Source organism: Spea bombifrons, chromosome 1 (assembly GCF_027358695.1).
Source record: "Spea bombifrons isolate aSpeBom1 chromosome 1, aSpeBom1.2.pri, whole genome shotgun sequence".
Taxonomy (NCBI): Eukaryota; Metazoa; Chordata; class Amphibia; order Anura; family Pelobatidae; genus Spea; species Spea bombifrons.
This window is the reverse complement of record NC_071087.1, coordinates 76,292,057-76,316,110: the sequence shown is the minus strand read 5'-3', so window position 1 is coordinate 76,316,110 and position 24,054 is coordinate 76,292,057. Positions and strand designations below refer to the sequence as shown.

At 39.3% G+C, this 24,054-nt stretch overlaps 2 protein-coding genes across 4 annotated transcripts in view; both read left to right on the top strand.

Annotated features, from left to right (window-relative positions):
• Positions 1-24,054, top strand: part of MPV17L2 (MPV17 mitochondrial inner membrane protein like 2) — a 153,242-nt gene that overhangs the window by 15,952 nt on the left and 113,236 nt on the right. The window lies entirely within an intron of this gene.
• ANKLE1 (ankyrin repeat and LEM domain containing 1) lies at positions 399-23,249 on the top strand. The gene is made up of 9 exons (XM_053468208.1): positions 399-587; positions 1,460-1,615; positions 7,196-7,301; positions 7,984-8,089; positions 9,768-12,281; positions 12,613-12,775; positions 17,570-17,729; positions 20,128-20,257; positions 22,035-23,249. The coding sequence occupies exons 1-9, from the start codon at positions 535-537 to the stop codon at positions 22,199-22,201; spliced, it is 3,555 nt and encodes a 1,184-aa protein (XP_053324183.1). The 5' UTR covers positions 399-534; the 3' UTR covers positions 22,202-23,249.

The window sequence follows — 24,054 nt, the reverse complement described above, 5'->3', positions numbered from 1 at the left end:
GATTCCAGCTCGACTGCCTGGCTGAACGTGATAGGTGTTGTGGTCCAATACAACAGTGTAACAAATGCCCCTTTCGGTATTTAAACACTGTTGTACGCTAATGTTTCATCTCTCCCATCTGTGTAGTGGAATTTGCTCCCGGTACACCATTAATACGCGAGGATGGCATCAGGCTAAACGTCAGGATAAGCCCCGCTGACAAGGACAACAAAAGAACACACTTCCGTAAAGGTCGCTGAGCCACCTGCGTTTACATCTCATTGGCAGTAAGGAGAGATTAATGGGCGATGGGGGCGTGTCCCAGGCGGAGCTAGGGGTTTGTGGTGTGGAGAAGGAGGAGACTGGCCCAGGCAATAGGAGGGAAGTTTGAATCCCCGGCCCTCTTGTTATAGTTTTGGGGGACTGTCGTTGCTCTGTAATAGGGTCACCGGCGGGCTGCGGCATGCCTCGGGAGCCCCTCGTCGTTTGTCACTGTTCAGCTACAGATAGGCAGCCTATACCGCCGGGTCGGTGCCTCCCTTCTCTGTGTTAAGGATGGAGGTTCTTGCCCGCCGGCTTTGTGAGGCTGTGGAGAACGAAGACGCACAGTAAGTGGCCGCAGGTCAGCAGATCAGGTCCTCAGACGGTCTTAACAAACACTTTAATTAACAAACGCGTCTACTTCATATATTTTATTTCTTGACCCTCTCCGAGTTAATGATGCAAAAGCCTATTTTCATTTATCCCGGAATGTCCGATTAAACTCTTTTTAAACCGGTATGGATTCCTTGATTTCTCATAGAACTATACGCGCGTTAAATGGCTTGATCAGAATGCTGCCAGGACGGAATGAAACACCAGCTCTTATTCCTGTCTTGTTTTGATTAGACCTTAGTTAGCCATGTGTGGTTGTGGGAGGAAAATGCTAAATGTGATTACATAGAACAACGGCACTCCAATTTGAGGAGGCTGTATTTTCAGAATTCCAAAGCTTTTACTTCCATAACTCTCTGATTATGCCACGTTAATAAATGCTAAAAAACACCTTTATCCAACCTGCACTGTAATAATTGCATAGCCTAATGTATTAAGTATTCATTAAATTACATCACCCTTGACCCCTGTAAAACTGCTGGATAGCAACACTTGATCTTGCAGTGTTTGGTATCCTCCAGGGCTTTATTTAATGTGCCTTGCAGTTACAGTCATGCGTAATACATGGATGAGCATTATGAGTTGTAATCTACTGCATTCATTCTATTAGATCTATAAGTGCCTTTTCAGTTTCTGTGGTGTACTACTCCTGTCACCAGGTGACGAGCATCTTGCATGTTTGGACCATCACCAAGATATCCATATGTGTAATCTGTGGATCATAACAGTGTACTGGGTGCTATTTATCTGAAAATGAATCCTATGGGAATATAGTAAACAACTTCTCAACATAACATACGGTACTTGTTTTCTTCTCTTTTCTTAGGGAGGTCGAAGATCTATTGCAGTCCGGTGCAGATCCAAACTTTGTCCTTCCCAATAATGGCATTGCGGCAATTCATCTGGCTGCAGGGAAGGAGAGTGAGAGTGCTCTCCGTTGCTTGACTTTGATACTGCAGCATGGGGGAAATCCCAACGTCCGGTATGCACAGACATTAAATGTTTATATTTAAAGAAAAAAGAAAATAGGGGTCATTTATATATAAAAAGTGATTCTAGTGCAAAAAATGATCTCATAGCAACCTATAAAAAGTCCCTGATAATTGAACCATTTTTTTTGTAACCCCTGAAGTTTTCTAGCTCTTTACCTGTGGTATCACCACTGATTATTTATGTGTTATAAATATAAAAAACGTGTCTGTATTTTATGAATCTTACTATAATTATTGAATAACATTTACTGTATGAATATATATATATTTACACTGTTATGCTATCAATAACCACTATCGAGTGTAAAGTCAGAGTCCACACTCCTTGTTTTCTGCAATTAACAATATTTATTAAGAGAGGCTAAACAAATTAACAATACATATACAAATTACTATAAGTTAGTATATGCTGTTACCAAACTAACTATTCATTGATTGAATGGAAATAACAAAGAAACAGCAGGATAAGCCTGTAAACACGTGATACAATTACCACTCCCATGTGATCATCTCCACGCAGACAGAGAGAGAGAGAGAGAGAGAGAGAGAGAGAGAGAGAGTTGGCAGGACTTTATAAACACAATAAGTCCTCCTTCTGCTGGACACTCCCCTGGTAACCTATCTTCTCCAGTGACCCTTAGAGACCAAGGTGATAGAAAAGGGAAAGGACATTGCATTGGGGGAGGGAGTGGAAGGTGACCAAATGTCCTAACTGATTTGCCATGTGCTCTGCAGAGAAGAATCTCCATTAATGTTTGAGACCATTTTAAGGTCTTATATAGAGAGGCTTTGCCCATTGGATCTCTGCATCATAACACCATTTCACTTCATTGGCATACAGTTGGTTGTCAATCATGCCTTCCTTTTTACATCCCTCCTTTTGACAATGAAGTGGATGAGACCCCTGGACTCTATAAAACCCACTGGAGACAAGAGGGAGAGCGTACCTCGCAGTGTATCTACTATGTATGTATGCATGCCCAGCCCGCCATTCACAGAGTTCTTTCCATTTGCATTCCATAATGGAGGTGATATACTCTGGCAATCAACGACTTCAGGTAACAACACATACCAATTTGAACAACAATACATACTACAGAAACACACAATACAATAATAAATGGATGTATGAATAGGTTCCCCAGAGCAGTACCCCATGTTGATTAGAGAAAGTATTAGCTAACATTTGCCACCAAGTTGCACAAGAAGTGTCAGTTAACAACTGTAGTGCTGCTGTCATACTGGCTATGTCTACTGCATTCACTAACCCAACCCAGGTCCTACACTTCCCAGAACTGTGTCCACAACCCTTCTTCAATATCTACTTCTACCCCTTTCTGCCCACCTTATTAAAGCTCTTTCTATAGTATAGGTAATTCTGGAACAATTCTGAAAATGTGTAGACACTAACCAATCAGTCAGTTTTACTTCCCAAGTAATTAACTGGAAGGAGGCATTTCTAAGTATAGGAATTGGTCTCAGCTCACTAATTTGGAAAGGACCACTAGGAACTGCCCTCTTTCCTTCACAGATAGGTCTGTTATCAATAGCTGTTGGTGATGGAGTAAAGGCAGTATAGGTCAAAGGAGGTGCCGTAGGATCTAGGTCTCTCCTTTCATCTATACTCAAATATACTTTTACTTCTTCACCAAAGTTATTTGCTGACACCTCCCACCGTATACCTTGTTTAATATGTTTCCTGGTTATTACTTTGGTCACTGAATATTCTTTCAGTTTCCTATCTAGGGAGAAAATTGGGTTATTAAAATTTGATTGAATTTCAACATCCCTACCACTTAGAACTACAGTAAATTTTCCCCAATCTGACCATTTACATTCCCAATCATTTTGGTTGCCCTGGTTATCTACCCAAAATCCCAAAATATTATTATTTATTATTTCCCCAAAAATTTCAACAACACCCCCACCCCCACCGAGTATTACATATAAACACATATCATATACATTGTCACCACTCCATATTTTAGTCCATCCTTCTATTCCATTGGCGTAATTCCCTCTGCGGTCTCGAGAGGGCGGAGTGATGCCTAGATGAGTCCAAGAGCTGTTTCCAGTATGATTGCCTTCAGGATGTTGGTCAAATTAGTTCAAGTATTGATTTTTGGTATCTCTGTATAACTTCCATTATGTTGCTGAGTGGATGGAGTTGCATTCAGTTCCAATAGGGAATTATTATCGGATTCACATGTCCTGAATTGTTTAAGGAAATGCAACATGACCAGAAAGATGTTGAGCTTCATTCTTCTTAGAATATTATTTCACGTTGTCATACTTCGGGCACCTAAAAAGATCAAGCAGAAGCATCAATCCTTAGCAGTTAACTCTGTCCCTTTATATAATTTACACTGATCTACATGCACCCACTAATATCCAGGCTGCCTTCTGGCCTTTTTGGGGTTAGACCTCTGTACATGTAGAACTGTTATGCCCAGTGTGTCTCGAATTACATAGGGCCCTTCCCAATTTGCATCCCAGGGAGAATTTTTCTTAAAATTTTTAATCATTACTAATCCCCCCTTCTCAAACAGAGTTTGAGGTGTGCATACAATTTTGCAATCTGTTGGGGCCATATTGGAGGCAGCAAAGTGAAGCAATGAGTTTAATTGCTCTTGAATTTGGGAGAGATACTGGTCTCTGGAGGACTTAATGGTAGATCGGTTAATGTCACTGAAGCTCCTGTATCAATCAGAATCTTAGTGTGATGTCCTGCCATAATACCATGCACGTGTGGACGTCCGGAATGGTCCCTTAATGTTTTACAAATAGGAACCATATCGTCCAGTGCTAGTCAATCTGAAAATAAAATTAGAGGAGCCTCATCCCCTGGTTTCAGTTTGTGCTCATTAGTAACCGCTCCCTGTACTGCCATCATTCTCAGAGCCTCCCGCGCCGGACCATACAGATTGGTCCTAGGCAGAGGGTTAGAATGATGTTCCTGATCTGCCTTTTCGGGACTGTTATTTATTTTCATCTTTACAGATCCTCTTTGATCACTTTCTTTGACAGACCAGGAGGGGGATGGACTAACATGCCATCCCTCAGTCACCCTTTGGTCTCTCTTGGCCTTCCTACATTCTTTCTGTCTGTGACCATGTTTATTGCAATAATAACAAATTCCTCTGAAGGGAATCTCAGGTAGAGATTGCTTCCCTTCATTGGTAGTTACAATCGCAACCTTACGCTGTCCTATGACTCCTTTCCTCATTAAATTCTGCCTGGCCTTCCCTATAATGGTCAATACCCCTTCCAAAGTATCTTTTTCCTCTGCCATCATCTGCACTCCAGGGTCTAAGTAAATGAATTTTTTTACTAGGTATTGCAGTAGATCAGGAGGAGTTTGATCTGGTGGAATGCGGTGGGTTAGCCGATAGACTTGCTCAAATTTGGAAGCAAAAACCCACGGATCATCTTGTAAATGCACCTTCATCTCAGCAAGTGAATGACTATCTAAGTCTCTGTCTCCTGTTACAAATTTGGAGTCAGCTCTAAGTCTGTCTCCCTCTGTAGCCCATTTATCATCTTTAAACCAATCTCGGTCTCGATTAATAGGGCCATTTATGGGTGGATTAAATCTACATGCAATGCTGCTTGGGGCCCACATTTTAAGCATCATACATGCCTCTTTAGGAGAGAGCATATATTGTTTAACTGCTGATTCGAAATTGGACATGTTTGAAAGGACATCTGTTTTGCAGTCAAATGGGGTAAAGAGGGGCTTTAACTTCATCAGCTGTTTCATCACCTTATCTCTATCCTGCTGCTGTAGAATTTTAGCAGTTTGCAGGGTGGCAGATGTCCTGCTTTTAACACTAGGTGAAACAGATAAAGGGTCCATAAACTGTGGTATTGCTGGCTTTGTTACAAGAGGGGTTAATACAGGAATACCACCATTATCTAGCTCATCCAGTATACGGTTTCCTATGTTTGTTCCTGGGTTCTCATTCTCTACAATACTTTGTGCCTCTTCTTCTTCTGCACATGTTTCCCCCTGGCTGCATACAGCAACTGGGGTTTGCGTGGCTAAACATGTCCTAAGGGATGATATCAACTCTCCTCTCGCTTCGTAATTGTCCTCTAATGTGCTTACATAATCTCCATTTAATCCACAAGTTGGACAATCACTATATTTACTTGTGTTGTTTATTATGGAGGCCACAGGAGTGTGCCCCACAAGTATACGGTTCAACTGATTCCTCAATAACTTCAGCAACTTCATACAGTTCTGGATTTTCAGTCTATCTTTATTCATGCACCACTTCTTATTGTCTACTCTGCAATTCTCTTTCTCACATTGCAACCACAAGCTATGCATTTGTTTAAATTCATTTTCATTTTCCATCATTAATGGGTCAAAAGTGCTAGCTTCTGCATACTGTGCTACAATTTCCATTCTAATATATAAAAAAATAAATTATAATTTACTCACACGACTTGTGTCTTCAGACTGCAGGCAATCAAATGGTGTGCACCCAAATTTGAATCCTCGGTCTGGATAAAACGCGATCCTCCAGAAATGATGTCCGGCTTACTAATTGCGTCTCACTCTGGTTGCCTCTTAGGATCTCTCACGTCTTGGCCCGAGACGTATTGCAGAAAACGCTTCCAGCAAATAAAACAAAATCGGTTCGGTTATTTTGTCCCTTTTAGCTCACTTGTATCTGGAGAAAACTGGATTGTCCCCCCTTGCAAGTGAGCAAAAAGTGGTAAAAAATAATTACCTGGCCCGCCAAATGTTATAAATATACAAAACGTGTCTGTATTTTATGAATCTTACTATAATTATTGAATAACATTTACTGTATGAATATATATATATTTACACTGTTATGCTATCAATAACCACTATCGAGTGTAAAGTCAGAGTCCACACTCCTTGTTTTCTGCAATTAACAATATTTATTAAGAGAGGCTAAACAAATTAACAATACATATACAAATTACTATAAGTTAGTATATGCTGTTACCAAACTAACTATTCATTGATTGAATGGAAATAACAAAGAAACAGCAGGATAAGCCTGTAAACACGTGATACAATTACCACTCCCATGTGATCATCTCCACGCAGACTCAGAGAGAGAGAGAGAGAGAGAGAGAGAGAGAGAGAGAGTTGGCAGGACTTTATAAACACAATAAGTCCTCCTTCTGCTGGACACTCCCCTGGTAACCTATCTTCTCCAGTGACCCTTAGAGACCAAGGTGATAGAAAAGGGAAAGGACATTGCATTGGGGGAGGGAGTGGAAGGTGACCAAATGTCCTAACTGATTTGCCATGTGCTCTGCAGAGAAGAATCTCCATTAATGTTTGAGACCATTTTAAGGTCTTATATAGAGAGGCTTTGCCCATTGGATCTCTGCATCATAACACCATTTCACTTCATTGGCATACAGTTGGTTGTCAATCATGCCTTCCTTTTTACATTATGGAAAAAGAAATATTCAGTAGTAGCTTTCTCCTTACTGTACCCAAACATCTGCACTTGAATAGAAATCTACACACGTATGTTAAATAGTGTTTTGGTTTTGATGCCGTCCTTTCTTCGTTGTAGGTCAATAGAGGAGCTGACACCAGTACACGTAGCTGCCTCCTGGGGATGTTGCAAGGTCCTGGTCGCCTTGCTCCGAATAGGTGGTGACCCTACTTTGCAAGATCAGGTTTGTCCCACGAACACATTAGACAATTGGTCTAACATTGGTTACAAATTATAATGCCCGTTTACCACCCAAACCGTATTTCTTTTCATTTTGATCTGACTAGAATTTCTTTTGGGATTTATTAACTAAAGCTGGAGTTTACAAGGAGCTTGAAATTTTAAATTGCCAGCTTAATTAGGTATTATGAAGTTCTAGCCTGTCATTGGGCAACTAGGTCAAACTAGATTTGTATAATGCATGGTTCACCAGCTGATTTTATTTTCAGTTGTGGAGGTCAGTAGTGATATTGCTGGGGGTGCACAGATCACACAAAACCAGTGGCTGGCCCTGATTGAAATACTTATTTGCTTCACTGCAAGAAGCTGCATGCATTGTCAAAGCGGCCGTTAATAATAAGTACGCAGTAATCCATATATGAAATGTGTCAAAATTACCATAATGCAATACCCTGGGTTGTCTACTTTGCAGAAACGTAACTTTGGATCTGTGTGTGCTATTGAAGTTAGCGACTCAGAATACCAAATTTGAAAAATTATATATATATATATATATATTTATTTATTTATTTAAAGAAGAAAAAGCCCTAAATGAGGGAGAGAGAGAGATTACAGTTGAACAAGGACATGTTGTAAAGGCAAGTTTAAAAAAGGGGTAACATATTTTCCCCCTGTTCACGGTTTAGGATGGGAACACAGCATCAGACCTTGCACTGATGGAAAGAAATCGGAGGTGCGTTGTGGCTCTACAAGAGTATATTGAGAGGAGTACATTGAAAGATAAGAATTGTGGTAAGCTACTTCCTGGAGCAAAGCTATTTGGATAGGACTATCTGTCTTGAAAATTAATTCTCAATAGTAAATATAATCTTAACTATCACAATTTTATTTATATAGTCCTAAAAATTACTTTTTATACATTGCTTATACATGTAGCATACACCACTGTTAAATTCTTATTATATATTTTATGTATTGCGCTATTATATTCCACAGCACTGTACAGTGGGTAAACAGGACATGAAGTGTGTGTGTGTGTGTGTGTGTGTGTGTATATATATATATATATATATATATATATATATATATATATATATATATATATATTATAGTGTAACATAGGATTTTAGCTTAGAAACAAGTGGTAAGGTGGGCCCTGCTCAAACAAGCTTACAATCTAGAGGGAGTTAGTGTATATTACACAAGAGGTAAAAGTTACACTGTTAGGGATGGACCAGCCACACTAGTATAAGTAGTCAGGAGATGGACTAGGAAAAGGAAGGTAAAGGAAGATAGGGTCTTGAGGGTTTTTTTTTAAGCACCTGGGGGATGGGAATTCCAGAGGAAAGGGCAGCACTTGAGAAATCTTGCAAGCGTGTATGAGAACTAGAATTTAGAGCACAGGACAGAGTGAGATCATCGGGTAAGCAGAGAGACTGGGTAGGAGATGTAAGTAGGGGGGACGGCTTTGAGAGAACACTTTAATTAACAAACCCGTCTACTTCATATATTTTATGTCTTGACCCTCTCCGAGTTAATGATGCAAAAGCCTATTTTAATTTATCCCGGAATGTCCGATTAAACTCCGGGATTCCTTGATTTCACATAGAATCCTGAAGGGTACAGGCAGCGGTGAAGGGACGGGGAGAGGTGTTCTTATAGAGTCTCAGTGGTATCTTGCATTAGTGAAGTCATCAGGGTTCTTGCAGGGCCTAATATGTTCATACCATCCCCCTTAGAGCGTTTTTTTTTGTTTTAGTTTTTTTAATAATTTGGTTCTTGATCAAATCACCTAACAAGAATTTTTGTCATATGGTGTAATGCATAGAGTAGTGGTTAAACACATTTGTCATTGCCATTTGTATGGTGATGTAGACTGGCAAAAGTCTTGCATGCTTAGATTCTTATATGTACTCCAAATTGACCCGAATGAAGGTAACAAACAAAAATATCGAGACAACCTTTTTCATGTTACATACTACTAAGTGTTTGCGTGACATAAAACATCTACAGTCATCTTGAAATTGTCACAAACGCTCATTTTGAGGTACTCATTTTGTGCTTTTAGCTTGGAAGTTGGTAAAGAATGTATGTGTCTGAGTGTATATATGTGTAAAATATATATATATATATATATATATATATATATATATATATATATATATATATATATATATATATATATATATATATATATATAATATAAATATTTTATAAAAAAAAATTCTTCAATAGCTTTGTACTACTGCTAGTTCATAATAAGAACAGATTACCCAAATGGTTCTTGCTTACCGTTAAATTCTCTTTTTATATAAACAAACTTATGTATATAAGTTAAACAACTTTTTCCCCGTTTGTTTATATTTGTTTGTAATCGCCACAATGTGCAATTTCCTTAATGTAAGACTCATTACTTAACTATTTATTTTTAACAGACTGTGATGAATTCTCACTTGATATCTCTCTTTAGGCCTTTGTGACTCAATTTTATCTGATGACATCACTCATATAAGCAATATATCCCTCCTGCTCGAGTCCTCCTACAAGCACTCTCCATTTAACAGCACCAGCATCTTCCCTTTGGCTCCTATTCCTGTACATAGGAACATAGGAGAACACATGGACAATGCAGCGCTTTCAAGTCGGATAGAATTTTCTGGTTTGGGTGTAAAAGAGTCCGAAATGAAGGGATATTCTGAAATCCTAAACAATATACAAGTATCTATGTCTAATGGTGCATATCTCTTATGTCTGAATTCAAATAAAGCTCCAAATACAAATGTGGACTGTAGTTTGGTGCAGTCGGTTGCTTTAACAGAAAATTGTACAAACCCAAAAGATTCACTTGAGAGCAACATTGTCCTGTACGATGATGGAGCCAAAATGGACTTGCATGCTGCTACCAGCAGCTTGATGGACCCCAAGATGTTCTCTGTAAGAATTGCAGATTTTGATGTTACATCTCCAGACCATGTCTACGTATACAGCAGAGAATCTTCTAGTTATGAGGATATAGAGAACACCTTTGTTGTGCTAGATAAGGAAAGAGAGGAACATACAGGAAAGGACGTAAGCTGCAGTACCACATATAATAGCTGTCAAAGTGAATCCCCTAGCTTGGGGGAAAATTCTTGCAATCTTATGAGAGTGAAAGGAATAAACAGCCACTTCTTGGATAAAGACATGACCAGAACATGTAGTAAAAGTGTTAAGGATGCTGAGGCTCCTTTAGAAGCAAAGTCATGTAATACACTGGATTTGAAGGTACCAGCAATGGAAGCAACTTCATTATTGCAAAAAAGAGACATTGTCATGAATACCAGAGTAAATATGTCAGCTTGTTCACCAAATTCCAATGCCCACAACAAAGGAACAAGCAGAGTACTAGGGTCAAGCCAAACCCAAATAGTAGAGGCATCTCAGAGAGCTATAGAACCATCTCCCACTGTATCGATAGATGGAGCTGCTGAGTATTACAACCAAGAAAGAGACAACCAATGTCTCAAAAATCAGTTGAAGAACATGATGTTCTTAACCAAAGCTCAGACATCAGACCAATCCCAGCATCACACAGCATCTATGCAAGAGCAGTTTGGAATCTCAGAACCATCTATATCAGACACACTTCCAGTTACCCATCAGGGAAACCCTTTTGGGGAGAAAGCAAATGTGCTAAATGAGCAGCTGAAAACTATGATGATTTTAACCAAAGTGCAGCAGAGTCCAAGCCATTCTAATTCCACTTCAGACACTCCAGCTAATGAACTAGATCTACAAGTTGTGAGAGATAAATGTGATACTGCAATGAATGCAGAGTTTAGAAAAATGATGATGGCCACCAAGGCTTTTGAATCCCCCCACGGTGCAGATCAGGAAAAAAGCCGCTGCTTTTTTACACCTCGTACAAAACGACGCCTCCAGTCCTCCAACTCTCGTCACAGTAACTCTTCCCTTTTTGATGAATCAGTGGAAATGCCACAACGTGGAAGGAGAGTCAGGAGCCCAGGAGGTACAATACAGTCTCCTTCCTCTTCACAAATATGTGGGTCTAGAAGAACTTTGTTTACCAGTAGTTTGGCCTCCAGAAAACAAACATCAGAAGTAAGAGAATCAGGACAGAACTCATCATTAATAATCTCTGATATTCCTACAGGTCCGATTTCTATGCGGGCTACTACCAACAAATTAGTAGATTCAGAGGCAACTCTGAACCTCAGTGACTTTCTTACAGATGATGTTTCTTCTTCGGATACTGAAGCAAGAAAGTGTGGTCTGCAGCTCACAAAAGTTAGTGGAGACCCTGTGGTAGACCAAATGGTTTCAGGGAATACATGGCTAACGGAGGAAGGAGAAGATAATAGTGGAGAGCTTGGTCAAGGAGACGTTAATACACAGTTTAGCCATTCTTTTCCAGTTTCACAGTCTAATGACTCCTTAGTTCACAGTACACAGCTTGAAGATCCGACAGGAAAACTTATAAATGGCGATAATAAACCACGTTACAGTTTCAGTAGGCTATCCAGTATTGCCAAAGATGAAGATATGCAAAACACTTGCCAATTAAATAGAATCCTTGACTCTGATAGCCAAGTTGTGCCTTTATCCCCTGGTGGACGGCCAGTGAATATGAGTAAGACTGAGTCTATGGACTTTCTGTACCAGGATAAGGAAAAAGGACACAAACTTATAGAACGGCATATCTCATGCACGGATACGTCTTATAGTAGCAGCACAGAAAACTCTGATGATACTGTCATTTATTACTGGAGGGACTACCATACCGTCACGCAGAAAATAAATAAGTTTGATTCCAATAGGGTAGCTGTGGAACTCTACAGGCTTTCCAATAATGATATCGCAAGGAAATTAATGGAACTGGGGGAGGATGTTGGACCAGTGAGCACCCAGAATAGAAAAATGTGCATCTTGCTATTAGACAAGTGTTTGAAGAAATCATCAAACCGAAAAACTCGCTGGAACACAGGTAAGGTACTGTACATAGACATAGCTTACTCTGAAGCTTTTTTGTTTGTTAATCTTCCCTAGTTGTTAGAGGTACAGGACACGTGGCCTATGTGGTCAAATGTGTGCTTGTAATGAGGGGGGGGTAACATTTGGTGCAAGAGGATACTTACACAGTGCATATGCCTCTATGGCTGTTTGCAGATTGCTATCTGACTATTTGTTTAAGCATTACATTCATGTTTTGCCAACTCCCACAGCTTCAACATTTTCAGAAATGTAAAATATCTCATAAATGATGTATTTGTATTCTAATACATATACTGTAATCAAGTTGTACTGCGTCTTCACAGGGTACAACCCAGAGTTATCCGTTGCTCTCCACACTTCTAATATTCCAGACTGTAGAAGTGATGAAACTATGCTTTCCCAGGAGTTTGACAAACCAGATAAAACACGGAAGTGGCGAGAAGGGGTTCTGAAATCCAGCTTCAATTACTTACTAATGGATCCTAGGTGAGATGGGGCATTCATTTTGAATTATTAAGCAGGGTTACTCTAACTTTCAGGTTTACTCTTCTTAAAGGGAGAGTTGTGTTTAACCTCTTTCAGGAGGCAGAGTTCATCAGGTCATGTAATATTGTTTTGCGTTTACCCATGAGAATAACGCTGCTCTATTAACCCTTTCAATCACATGGGCTTTTTATAACCAAAGGACCAATATATTGTTTGACATTTTTACTGTATTAAACTATGGTTCCCCTTTTCCATATTTGATCAATCCCCACAAATTATACAGCTTTTTATTCAGAAGAAGCATGGCCTACTTTTACAATCATTGAAATACATAAAACATTAATGATTATATATTAAAAAAAAATCTTCGATGCTGTAAGTGCCATGGCTAAACATAGTAACATAGTAACATAGTTCATAAGGTTGAAAAAAGACCAAAGTCCATCAAGTTCAACCCATATACATATTGTGTCCCTACTGTGTTGATCCAGAGGAAGGCAAAAAAACCCTTATGAAGCAGATGCCAATTGCCCCATACCAGGGGGAAAAATTCCTTCCCGACTCCAAATATGGCAATCAGAATAAATCCCTGGATCAACGTTCTGTCCCTGTTAATCTAATATCCATAACTTGTAATATTATTGTTTTCAAGAAACACGTCCAGGCTCCTTTTGAACTCTTTTATTGAGTTTACCATTACCACTTCCTCTGGCAGAGAGTTCCATAGTCTCACCGCTCTTACTGTAAAGAACCCCCGTCTGTGCTGGTGTAGAAACCTTCTTTCCTCCAGCCGTAGAGGATGTCCCCTTGTTATAGATACAGTCCTGGGTATAAATAGGTCCTGGGAGTGATCTCTGGACTGTCCCCTTATATATTTATACATAGCTATTAAGTCCCCCCTAAGCCGTCTTTTTTCCAAACTAAATAACCCTAATTCTGATAATCTTTCTGGGTACTGTAGTCCTTCCATTCCCCTTATTACTCTGGTTGCCCGTCTTTGAACCCTCTCCAGCTCCACTATATCTTTCTTGTACACTGGTGCCCAGTACTGTACACAGTATTCCATGTGTGGTCTGACTAGTGACTTGTACAATGGTACAATGTCCTAATTTATGTTCAGCAATATCTGAATGCAGCCAAATTTTTTTGGAAGGAGACTATTTTTCTCCCTCTCTTCCTCCTTATCTGTTTGTGCTGAGCAGGAAGGGATGCTTTCTTACCACAAGTTTTAAGGACATACAGGTACGTCCAAAGGAGACTGAAAGGTTTAAAGGACTTTCTTACAGATGATGTTTCTTCTTCAGATACTGAAGCAACAGTGTGGTCTGCAGCTCACAAAATTTAGTGGAGACCCTGTGGTAGACCAAATGGTTTCAGGATGGAGAAGAGAATAGTGGAGAGGTTGGTCAAGAAGGCATTTATACACAGTTTAGCTATTCCTTCCCAGTTTCACGGTTTAATGGCTTCTTAGTTCAGTGTTGTGTGAGTATCTGCAGGGCCGTCTTAACAGCAGTATAGGCCCTGGGCAAGGCAATGCACTGGGACCCCTCAGAAGTATTCATATGTGTGTGTGTTGTGAATCCTGCCGACTACGCCAATTGTTGTGAATCCTGCCGACTACGCCAATTGTTGTGGTTGTGGCCTGATTCTAACTTTAAATTATTTAATTAAGGTAATCAGGGAACCTTAATAACAACAATAACATTTATTTAATCTATATACACTCTGTATCTTGATATACAAATGGTATATAATATGAGGTATTCCAGTCGATCATATGGTGAGAAATACTTAAATACTGTGGTGAATGGTAATTATACTTTAATGATCAGCAGAATTAAAATCACACACCAGTCTTAACAGATTGCAATAACATAACAATAATACTTAGCTTCGGTAGATGGTCAGCTTACAGAGATGATGAAGAAACCCAGCAAAACAATATCAAGTGGAACTCCGTTGGTCATAACGACTACTTGATGAAACGTTGGAAGGATTCCGGTCTATAACCCAGGGCGCTTACAAACAGGTGAAGCCCTCTGGATCCAGGCACCGTCAAGCCCTGGATTGAAGTTTTTCTAGCACATGGTGTATGGTTCTTTTTAAGGTGTTTTTTACTATAGTATTGATAGGTGGCTATGTAAATAGCAACCGTATCAATTGTAAACTAGTAACAGTTTTTTCAGTTGAAAGGTGTACAATATTTCGGTTGTAACCATGCAAACCAGAATCACTAACACATCCTATACCTACACACATGTGAATAAAACAAAATGTGCCTCTGCCTATATGTAACTAAGCAACACCAATAACACAAGAACTGGCTGTTATCTCCTCAGGCTAGGATAGCTTGTATAGCAACTTTGTTGTTGTTGTTGGGATCCTAGGACAACTATTGACCAGTAGGTCAATAGTTCAGCCTTTATATTAATTCTACTGTCATTCTGCTGTCTATGACGTAAATCGCAAATTAGGAAAATCATTTTCATAACAGTGTGTATATGAAAGGGGAGAGAAAGTGATGGCTAGCTACTTTGATGCTGCATAGTGGATGCCAATACACATGCACGTATACACATACACTGCCTTTACAAACGCCTCTCGCACGCGCACAGACACACACAAATACCATTACCCTTACAAATGCCTCCCCATACACACATTCACATACACTGCCCTTACAATTGCCTGCCCATACCCTCCCATATTCACATACACTGCCTTTACACATGCCTGCTTACAAACACACATGCACTGCCCTTACACATAAACATACTGGGTCACACTTGCCCCTACACCATCTTCTGCCCCCTTTCTCTTTATTTCTTTGCTTTCTCCTCTTCCATCCTGTCATGGAATCGCAATGTCTGTGTCACTTCAGACTTCGCCTTCCGTGCTCCCTAATTACTACACGCCAGCAATTGATGTAGAACGTGGGGCCACTGGGCAACCACCCAGTGTGACCATGCGTTAAGACGGCACTGAGTATATGGGTACGTTAGTGTGTGCTTCAGTTTGCTTCTTTTATATGTTTATGTACCAATGCAATTATCGTCTTTAATGATTCTTCTCCCAGTATTTAATGTAGTTATCAACTTATACATTTAATATTTACAATTTAACTTGATTTACCAATTATATAATGTATTCATTTATCAGCTTTTTACATGGATTAACAATTTCCCTAATTCCCATCAATTGTTTTTCAAATATCATAAATATATATTTGCCAAATATTTAATATCAATACGTCACTAAACCATTTTCTTTTTACATATATTTTGTTAAAATATCTACTAATGTATACATTTTTATATTATAACTATTATATATTATAATATTGGCTTTGGCTGAAGACTATCATGGGTGAAGATGGCAGATGTATGCATTAACTAATGAACAGACATAAACAAGTTAATGGTGGAAAGGCCACAGCTTTATTAGGATTAACATAACTAATGACTCCTTAGTGGTCTCAATGGCCTAGATCAAAACCAACATACCAAGTTTGGAAAAATGGGATTCTGGGAGCCAGAAAGATTGCATAAATGTAATCCTATCAAAGATTCGCTGAAGATAATGTTGTGTCAAAATTTAAATGTGTAGTGTTACAACACTAATATTATGTTACAATGTGGTTATGTGAGTTTTTTTGCCTGATTAATTCATTTAATTCACAGAAGGAAAAATTCCATTCATTACAAATTGTAAGAAATGCATGTGGTATTTTTTAGTCCAAATTAGACTGGTTCATTCGTTTTTTATATGAATTTTAATGAAATTTGCCAATTCTGTTAATTAATACAAATATCTGAAAATGAGGAGGAACCCAAAAAAGCCAATGCAAACAAAATAGAGAGCTCTAATTTTATTATTTTTGCATTCGTTGCACTCTCATGCCCTTACGCACTCTCGTGTGTCTCCTTATCTTCTCCGCCGACTGCTCCCGTGTCCCCGTCGCAACTCTTCTTCTCTTGCCTCTTCTTGTTTCCTTGTCGTCTTTCTTCCCTTCCTGGAATGATCTTAGCCATGAGTATAACATCAGTATTGCTTGAGATAGATCTATAGTTTCCACCGTATTCAAGGTTTCTTCTTTCCTTATGTATTAAATCTGCGCCTCCAGTGTCTGTGTGACAAATGGAGATGCACTTCTCTAGGATGGTACAGTTTTTTTTGTTTTTTTTTTTGTTTGTAAATGCTAAATGAGTAGTTTTGAATTGTTCTACCCAATTAAGCTTGTTGTCCCTTCTGACTGTTATTTGATGGACGAAATTTGAAAGTGCCTTATCCTTTTACTGCGGCGTTGCGCCTCTCTTAGGGACTTTGTTAGGGTCAACAATTTTAGACAGGTCTGCCTCCTGTCATACAACACCTACAGGGCAGGACTTGTGGTCACAGAGTGGCCCTGGCTCTTTAAGACAAGCAGCTGCCGGATGATTTAAGTCCAGCCAACAGCATGATATGCACATCCGCACGCTACTTTTTAATGCTCTCATACCGTGCGACCTGGGGTATACAACTGCTGGCTGCATGCTGCAGCACCAGGTCTGCTGTTTGAGCAATAAATCGGCTGAGTGTATGGCACGCTTGGCAAGCAGCCTACTATGCTTTTGTGTGTTGTGCCAGATTAGCTACTATTAGTCATTGATACACACGTACTGATTATACTTATTAGAATAACTGTTGTTTAAAATCTATAAATACACACTTACCTTTTTTTTTTTTTTTTAACACTGACTAAAAAAAGCTTTTTTTATATAACTTTTTAATAATGTGTATTTTCTCTCCCTAAAGGGTCACACAGAATCTTCCAGCTCGGTACCATTCTCTGTCTGAGAATGAATGCTTCCGTACATTTATTGGCTCTGTGTTTTACGTAGGCAAAGGAAAGAGATCACGCCCATACTGCCATTTGTATGAGGCTTTAACTCACTACAATGACAGCAATAAACAGGTATGATTTTTATATACAGTGAAAAAAAAAATTATTTGATCCCTTACTGATTTCGTACATTTGCCCACTTACAAAGGCATGAACAGTCTATAATTTAAGTGGTAGGTTTATTTGAACAGTGAGACAGAATAACAACCAAAAAATCCAGAGTAATGCATTTCAAATAAGTTATAAATGGATTTGCATTTTACTCAGTGAAATACGTATTTGATTCCGTATCAATCACCAATATGTCTGGCTCCTAGGTGTCTTTTATACAGGTAACGAGCTGAGATTAGGAGCACTCTCTTAAATCAGATTCCAAACTCTCCACCATGGCCAAGACCAAAGAGCTGTCAAAGGATGTGAGGGGCAAGATTGTAGATCTACACAAGGCTGGAATGGGCTACAAGACCATCGCCAAGCAGCTTGGTGAGAAGGTGACAACAGTTGGTGCGATTATTCGCAAATGGAAGAAACACAAAATAACTATCAATCTCCCTCGGTCTGGGGCTCCAGGCAAGATCACACTTCGTGGAGTTTCAAAGATCATGAGAACGGCCCAGAACTACATGGGATGATCTTGTCGATGACCATAGTCTCCAAGAAAACAATTGGTAACGCACTACACCGTAGTGCGTTTAAGGTCCCCCTGCTCAAGAAAGCACATGTACAGGCCTGTCTGAAGTTTGCCAATGAACATCTGAATGATTCAGAGGAGAACTGGGTGAAAGTGTTGTGGTCAGATGAGACCAAAATCAAGCTATTTGGTATCAACTCAACTTGCCGAGTTTTGAGGAGGAAGAATGCTGCCTATGACCCCAAGAACACCATCCCCACCGTCAAACATGGTGGTGGAAACATTATGCTTTGGGGGTGTTTTTTCTGCTAAGGGGACAGGACAATTTCACAGCATCAAAGGGACGATGGATGGGCCCATGTACCATCAAATCTTGGGTGAGAACCTCCTTTCCTCAGCCAGGGGATTGAAAATGGGTAGTGGATAGGTATTCCAGCATGACAATGACCTAAAACACACGGTCAAGGCATCAAAGGAGTGGCTCAGGAAGAAGCACATTAAGGTCCCGGAGTGGTCTAGCCAGTCTTCAGCCCTTAATCCGATAGAAAATCTGTGGAGGGAGCTGAAGGTTTGTGTTGCCAAACTTCAACCTAGAAACATTAATGACTTGGAGAGGATCTGCAAAGAGGAGTGGGACAAATTCCCTCCTGAGATGTGTGCAAACCTGGTGGCCAATTACAAGAAACGTCTGACCTCTGTGATTGCCAACAAGGGTTTTGCCACTAAGTACTTTTTTCAAAGGGGTCAAATACTTATTTCACTGGTTAAAATGCAAATCAATTTATAATTTATTTTAAATGCATTTTTTGTTCTTTCTCTTGCTGTTCAAATAAACCTACTCTTAACATTATAGGCTGATCATGTCTTTGTCAATGGGCAAACATACAAAATCAGCAGGGAATCAAATATTTGTTTTCTTCACTGTAGTTCTAATATGTGAGCTAGGTGATTTAATTATGTGTTTCATCTTTTCATATGAATGAATAGGTCATTATGTATTCAGACCTGATTCCCTTTGTGCCACTGTTATGAAAATGTTGTCTCTTCACCCAGCATTCATGATGTTCCATGTTAACATTAAAAAGTGTCCCAAAGGCCTTTTATGAACGCCATGGAACGTCATCCAAGGCAGTCCTCAGGAACTGTCATTCATGCTCCCTACTCTGGGAGGCTCCATTTAAGGGGAGTGAGTGTGGCTGATTTGTCGGAGACTAGTAATGTTTAAAATAAAAAAAATAAAAAAAGTTTCTGGAAATGCAGTGGAATACATTTTGGTGGGGTGGGTAGTTGCATGGAATCTGTGCAAACAATCCTAAAAATCATGAAAAGGTTAAAGGTTGGTGCAAAACAAATTAAAAATGACCTTTACGGCTCTCTTTGTCAAGGGTTGGTGACCAACTAGTTGCATGCGAGTTGTCCAAATGCTTCTAGTGGAATACCCTGACTTGTCTTGTCTACAAAGATATGACACTATTTTTAAACAGTCCTAAATAAGCCTCACAAAATAAATTTAGGTTAAGAATTTTAAGGTTTGAGGGACCATTTCCATACAAGAGTATTAGAAAAAAATTTGTCTATACTAAATGTTAGACTAAACACCTAAAAATAGTATCAAAAGAAAGCAATATCTGTCCTTGAAGAAACCATATATGGTTTGTGTGGTTGCAAGAAAAAAAAAAAGAGAACTATTACTATTACTATAAGTAATCGGTCTCCATTTTTTTGGGCACAAAACACCCTCAGTAAAAATGGGGTTAATAAAGCTGACATGGTAGTAAACAAATCCTGTTATAATCTAAAATACAGTAAGTGTATCTGCTTTCTGGCTCTTGTTTGCAGGCATGTCCCAAGGTGCAGCACATTGTGGACATCTGGAAGAGTGGCTTGGGGGTGATCTCTCTGCACTGTTTCCAGAATACAATTCCAGTGGAGGCATATACAAGAGAGGCCTGCATGGTTGATGCCATTGGTAAGATTTTTTCCCCAGAATTGAGTGTTAATCTAACTATTGCAAGATCTTTCTGTCATTTCACCTGCTTTTGGAAAGCTAAACTTTAGCTATCATATGCACTTTAATATATACAGTGTATAAAAGCTGAGTGGTTCCTTTCTGCAAAAACACATCTCTTGCTGCCTAGGCCAACTAGGTACATCTACCGCTGGTCAATTACAACACTGGCTCAGTGGGGGTTCTGGGGGCCTAATGAGACCACTTGCAGAAAGTGCTCCAATTTATTTAAATGAAAGTGCTTTTACTGACACTGATTGGCTACTTTAAGCAGCCAACCAGTGGCACCAAAATGGAACCTCAAAGGGGATAATATGCTTCAGCAACTTAAATTGCTTTATTTCTTTCCCTATAGGTTAAATACATATTAATGATGATTTCCAGGCCTTTTAATGCAGTTGCTGCTTGTTTGTGGGTCTTACAAAAATGACAAAACTGCACACCAGGGTGCAATGTCTGAACAAGTACCCTACAAGCAACTAACAAAATCAGCATATACGTTTAAACCATGCACAGAGAGACCAAGAGGAAATATGCCCAACTTATATTCACTTAAATATGGCAAGTATCAATATCATAACATAACACACTCAAAAGCACATACCAAAAATAAGAAACACAAAAATACAGGATAAGCTGTCCACATATGTTAGATCCCCCAACATTTCAGCTTTTGTCGATGGTAGGATTTTACCAAGTTCTGTTTTTAGCAAGTGAAATGGGTTGAGGTCAGGTGACTGACTTAGTCATTGAATAATATTCCACTTCTTGCATAAAAGTCTGGTTGCTTTTGTATGTATGTTTTGTGTCATTGTTCGTTTGTACTGTGAAAAACCATCAGTTTTGCAGCATTTTGATGAATGTGTGCCTTGGCAGTGCAGCACTATACACTTCATTATTTATCTTGTTGCTTTGGTCAAAAGTTATATCATCAATACATACTAGTGACCCAATGCCATTGACAGCTGTACATGACCATGCCATCACACTGCCTCCACGATGTTTCACAGGTAATGGGGAATGCTTCAGATCATGAGCCATTCCTTTCCTTTTCCATACTCTTCTGCTCCCAATGTTCTTTATTGGTTAATATATGATTCATCTTTGTTTAATGTGTCAAAAGCATACTGTCAGAAAACCTAAAAATGCCAGCCCGGTTCTGGAACAAAATCAAATCTGGCCTTCCTGTTCTTGAAACCTTACCTGCGTGTTCCTTTTTCAGAATGTCTCAAATTGTTGATTTTAGCCACTTCTTATATTTCTACCAGCCTGATGATGGCCTCCTTTGCTTCAATTGACATCTTTTTGGAACTCTTATTGCACACTCACAAAAGCTTCCAAATGCAAATTCCACATTTGGAGTCAGCGCCAGACCTTTTAACTGCATAATTGTTAATGAAATAATGAGAAAACAGTCCACTCCTCGCTATGAAACGCCTCCACAGTCAATTGTTTGATTACTTTTCCCTTGAAAAGAGATTACAAATAACAAATGCTATAATACCTAAACCATTCACCCAATTTGGATGTGAATGTACTTAAATAAAAGATGAAAGTCCACACTTCAATTGCTTCATTTCAAATCCATGGTGGTGGTGTACAGAGCTTAAATTATGAAAACTGTCTGCAGGCATCTGACGTGCAATCGCTATCGTTACTGTTTATTCACAATTTTGACTTTACTGAAAGGTTAGGGTATGCCTTGACACTGACTGTAAACTTCTTTTCTCTCTGGCAGGGCTAAAGATGCTTACCAATCAGAAGAAAGGAGTATATTATGGACAGGTGCAGAGTTGGCCTCCTGCTCGTCAAAGGCACCTTGGAGTGTTTATGCTACACAGAGCAATGCAAATTTTCTTGGCTGAAGGAGAACGCCAACTGCGGCCTCCGGACATACGCACTTGACAATGACAACAGTGAAGGCAGACTGCTAGCTGGAAGCCATAAAAATTCAAGACTTAAAAGACTTGTCTGGTTTTACTTGAAATCATTTTTATGTCCCATTAAGTAGTGATGGAGCCAATTATGTAGCAAGTAAAGGAACTGCTGCAACTTTCAAGTAGTAAAAAAAATACTGTTTACAATCCTATTGAGTGCTGCAGCACCCTGGAGAATAGTATACCAACATTGTTGGTTATTCAGAAAACTTTAAAGTTTTAACTCACAAAATTCAGTATGCAGTACCAAGGGGCCCTTGCAAGTTTCCCCTGCTAGCCTGGTATATACATAGAATAGTTTGTGAAGTAATCTTACTGATTTAATTATCTGTTATGCAGGTCCAGCCAAGCACTTCTTGAATCAAAAGATCACCAGTGACGTGCCTTTGTAGTGGAATCTGTTAGATAAAGTGATAATTGAACCTAGTGAGCTTATGAGGCAGAAGGAGCTTGTCTGGTTTTGTATACTGCATGAGTTTTATTCAGTCTCTTGACTCATTGAATCATACATTAAGCATTATACAGAACCAGCTCAGCCCTTCATGCTGAAGAAGCTTGGTTAACCACTCTGCCTTGAGTGAATAAACACTATGTAACATATAGTTAAATTAATGACTTAAAGCCACAACGTTCAAACAAATTCTGTCAAATACTACAGCAAATAAACCCAATTAATTTGTCATGCACAAATAAAGAAGGAAATGATTTGGCTGTTGGTATTTATCCTAAAACTACTGATGTCTAAGACCTGAATGTTTCATAAGTGACAGTGTTTGCTACTTTTGGTTCTTCCAAATTTGCTCATCCCAATAAGTCACCAGACTAGGTGTTTTGATGTGGAGTTCATTGTAGGAAAATTTGTTTTTCTGCACACATATATATGTTTTAAAGAAGCCTAGACTTTTTTAAACAATAGTAAGGTTTTGCAAAGCCTATATGACTTAAATGCATTTTTAATTATTAATCATTGATTTATTAAAATAAAAACAAACAAAACACTGTTGCTTGAAGAATAACATGAGTTTATGGTGTCTTTATATAGTAAATTATTTTGCTACTCCAATTTCTCTTTTTTTTCCGTATAACACTCTTAAAATGAGGGTATGATTTGTTTATTATGATGGTTTGGGTTTATGTAAGTTTAGTGTTATTTGTTTATAAAATGGTAATGTAGAATCAAATGGCAATGTTACTAGGTTTAGAGGTGAACAGAAAGTTACGCCACAGATTACTGTATTTGCTCGATTATAAGATGTTTTTTTTTTTGTTTTTTTTTTCTTGTTTTTTTTCAGAGCAAATGTTCTGAAAAATACCCCTCGTCTTATAATCGAGTTCGTCTTCTAATCAGACCTCAAATAGAGGTCTGACTGTGAGACTAAGATCCAGATCCCCCGCAGCGCTGCAGGGGACCCGGATCCTCCTCTTTGGTAACCTCAGCTGTCAGAGGTTGGCTATGCGCATCGGGTATATCTTCCATGGCTGCCAGAGAGGAGAATTCCCCGCAGTGCTGCAAGGAATTCTCTTCTCTGGCAGCCGGCGAACGTCCGCTCGATGGACGCAGACAACCGCCCGCTACTGCTGGCACTTCCACTTCTATGACAGAGCACCGGCGGAAGTAACGCCGGCCTCCACCTGCTGCCTCCACCAGACACCAGGGAGTCAGAAGCACTGGTAAGTCGGAGAGGGGAGGTGTTATATGAGGGGCGTAAGGATTTTCTGGAGGGAGAGTGCCCCATGATATGCCTTTTAACCATCTATATGCCACTCTGCCTCCAGATATGCCACTCTGCCCCATGATATGCCTTTTAACCCCCTATATGC

What these genes read in the sequence shown, in the direction of transcription:
- ANKLE1 (XM_053468208.1), top strand. Translation starts at nt 535, where the DNA reads ATGGAGGTTCTTGCCCGCCGGCTTTGTGAGGCTGTGGAGAACGAAGAC. An exon ending in GGGGGAAATCCCAACGTCCG is followed by an intron (nt 1,616 to 7,195) that starts GTATGCACAGAC and finishes TCTTCGTTGTAG; the next exon opens with GTCAATAGAGGAGCTGACAC. An exon ending in AAAAACTCGCTGGAACACAG is followed by an intron (nt 12,282 to 12,612) that starts GTAAGGTACTGT and finishes GCGTCTTCACAG; the next exon opens with GGTACAACCCAGAGTTATCC.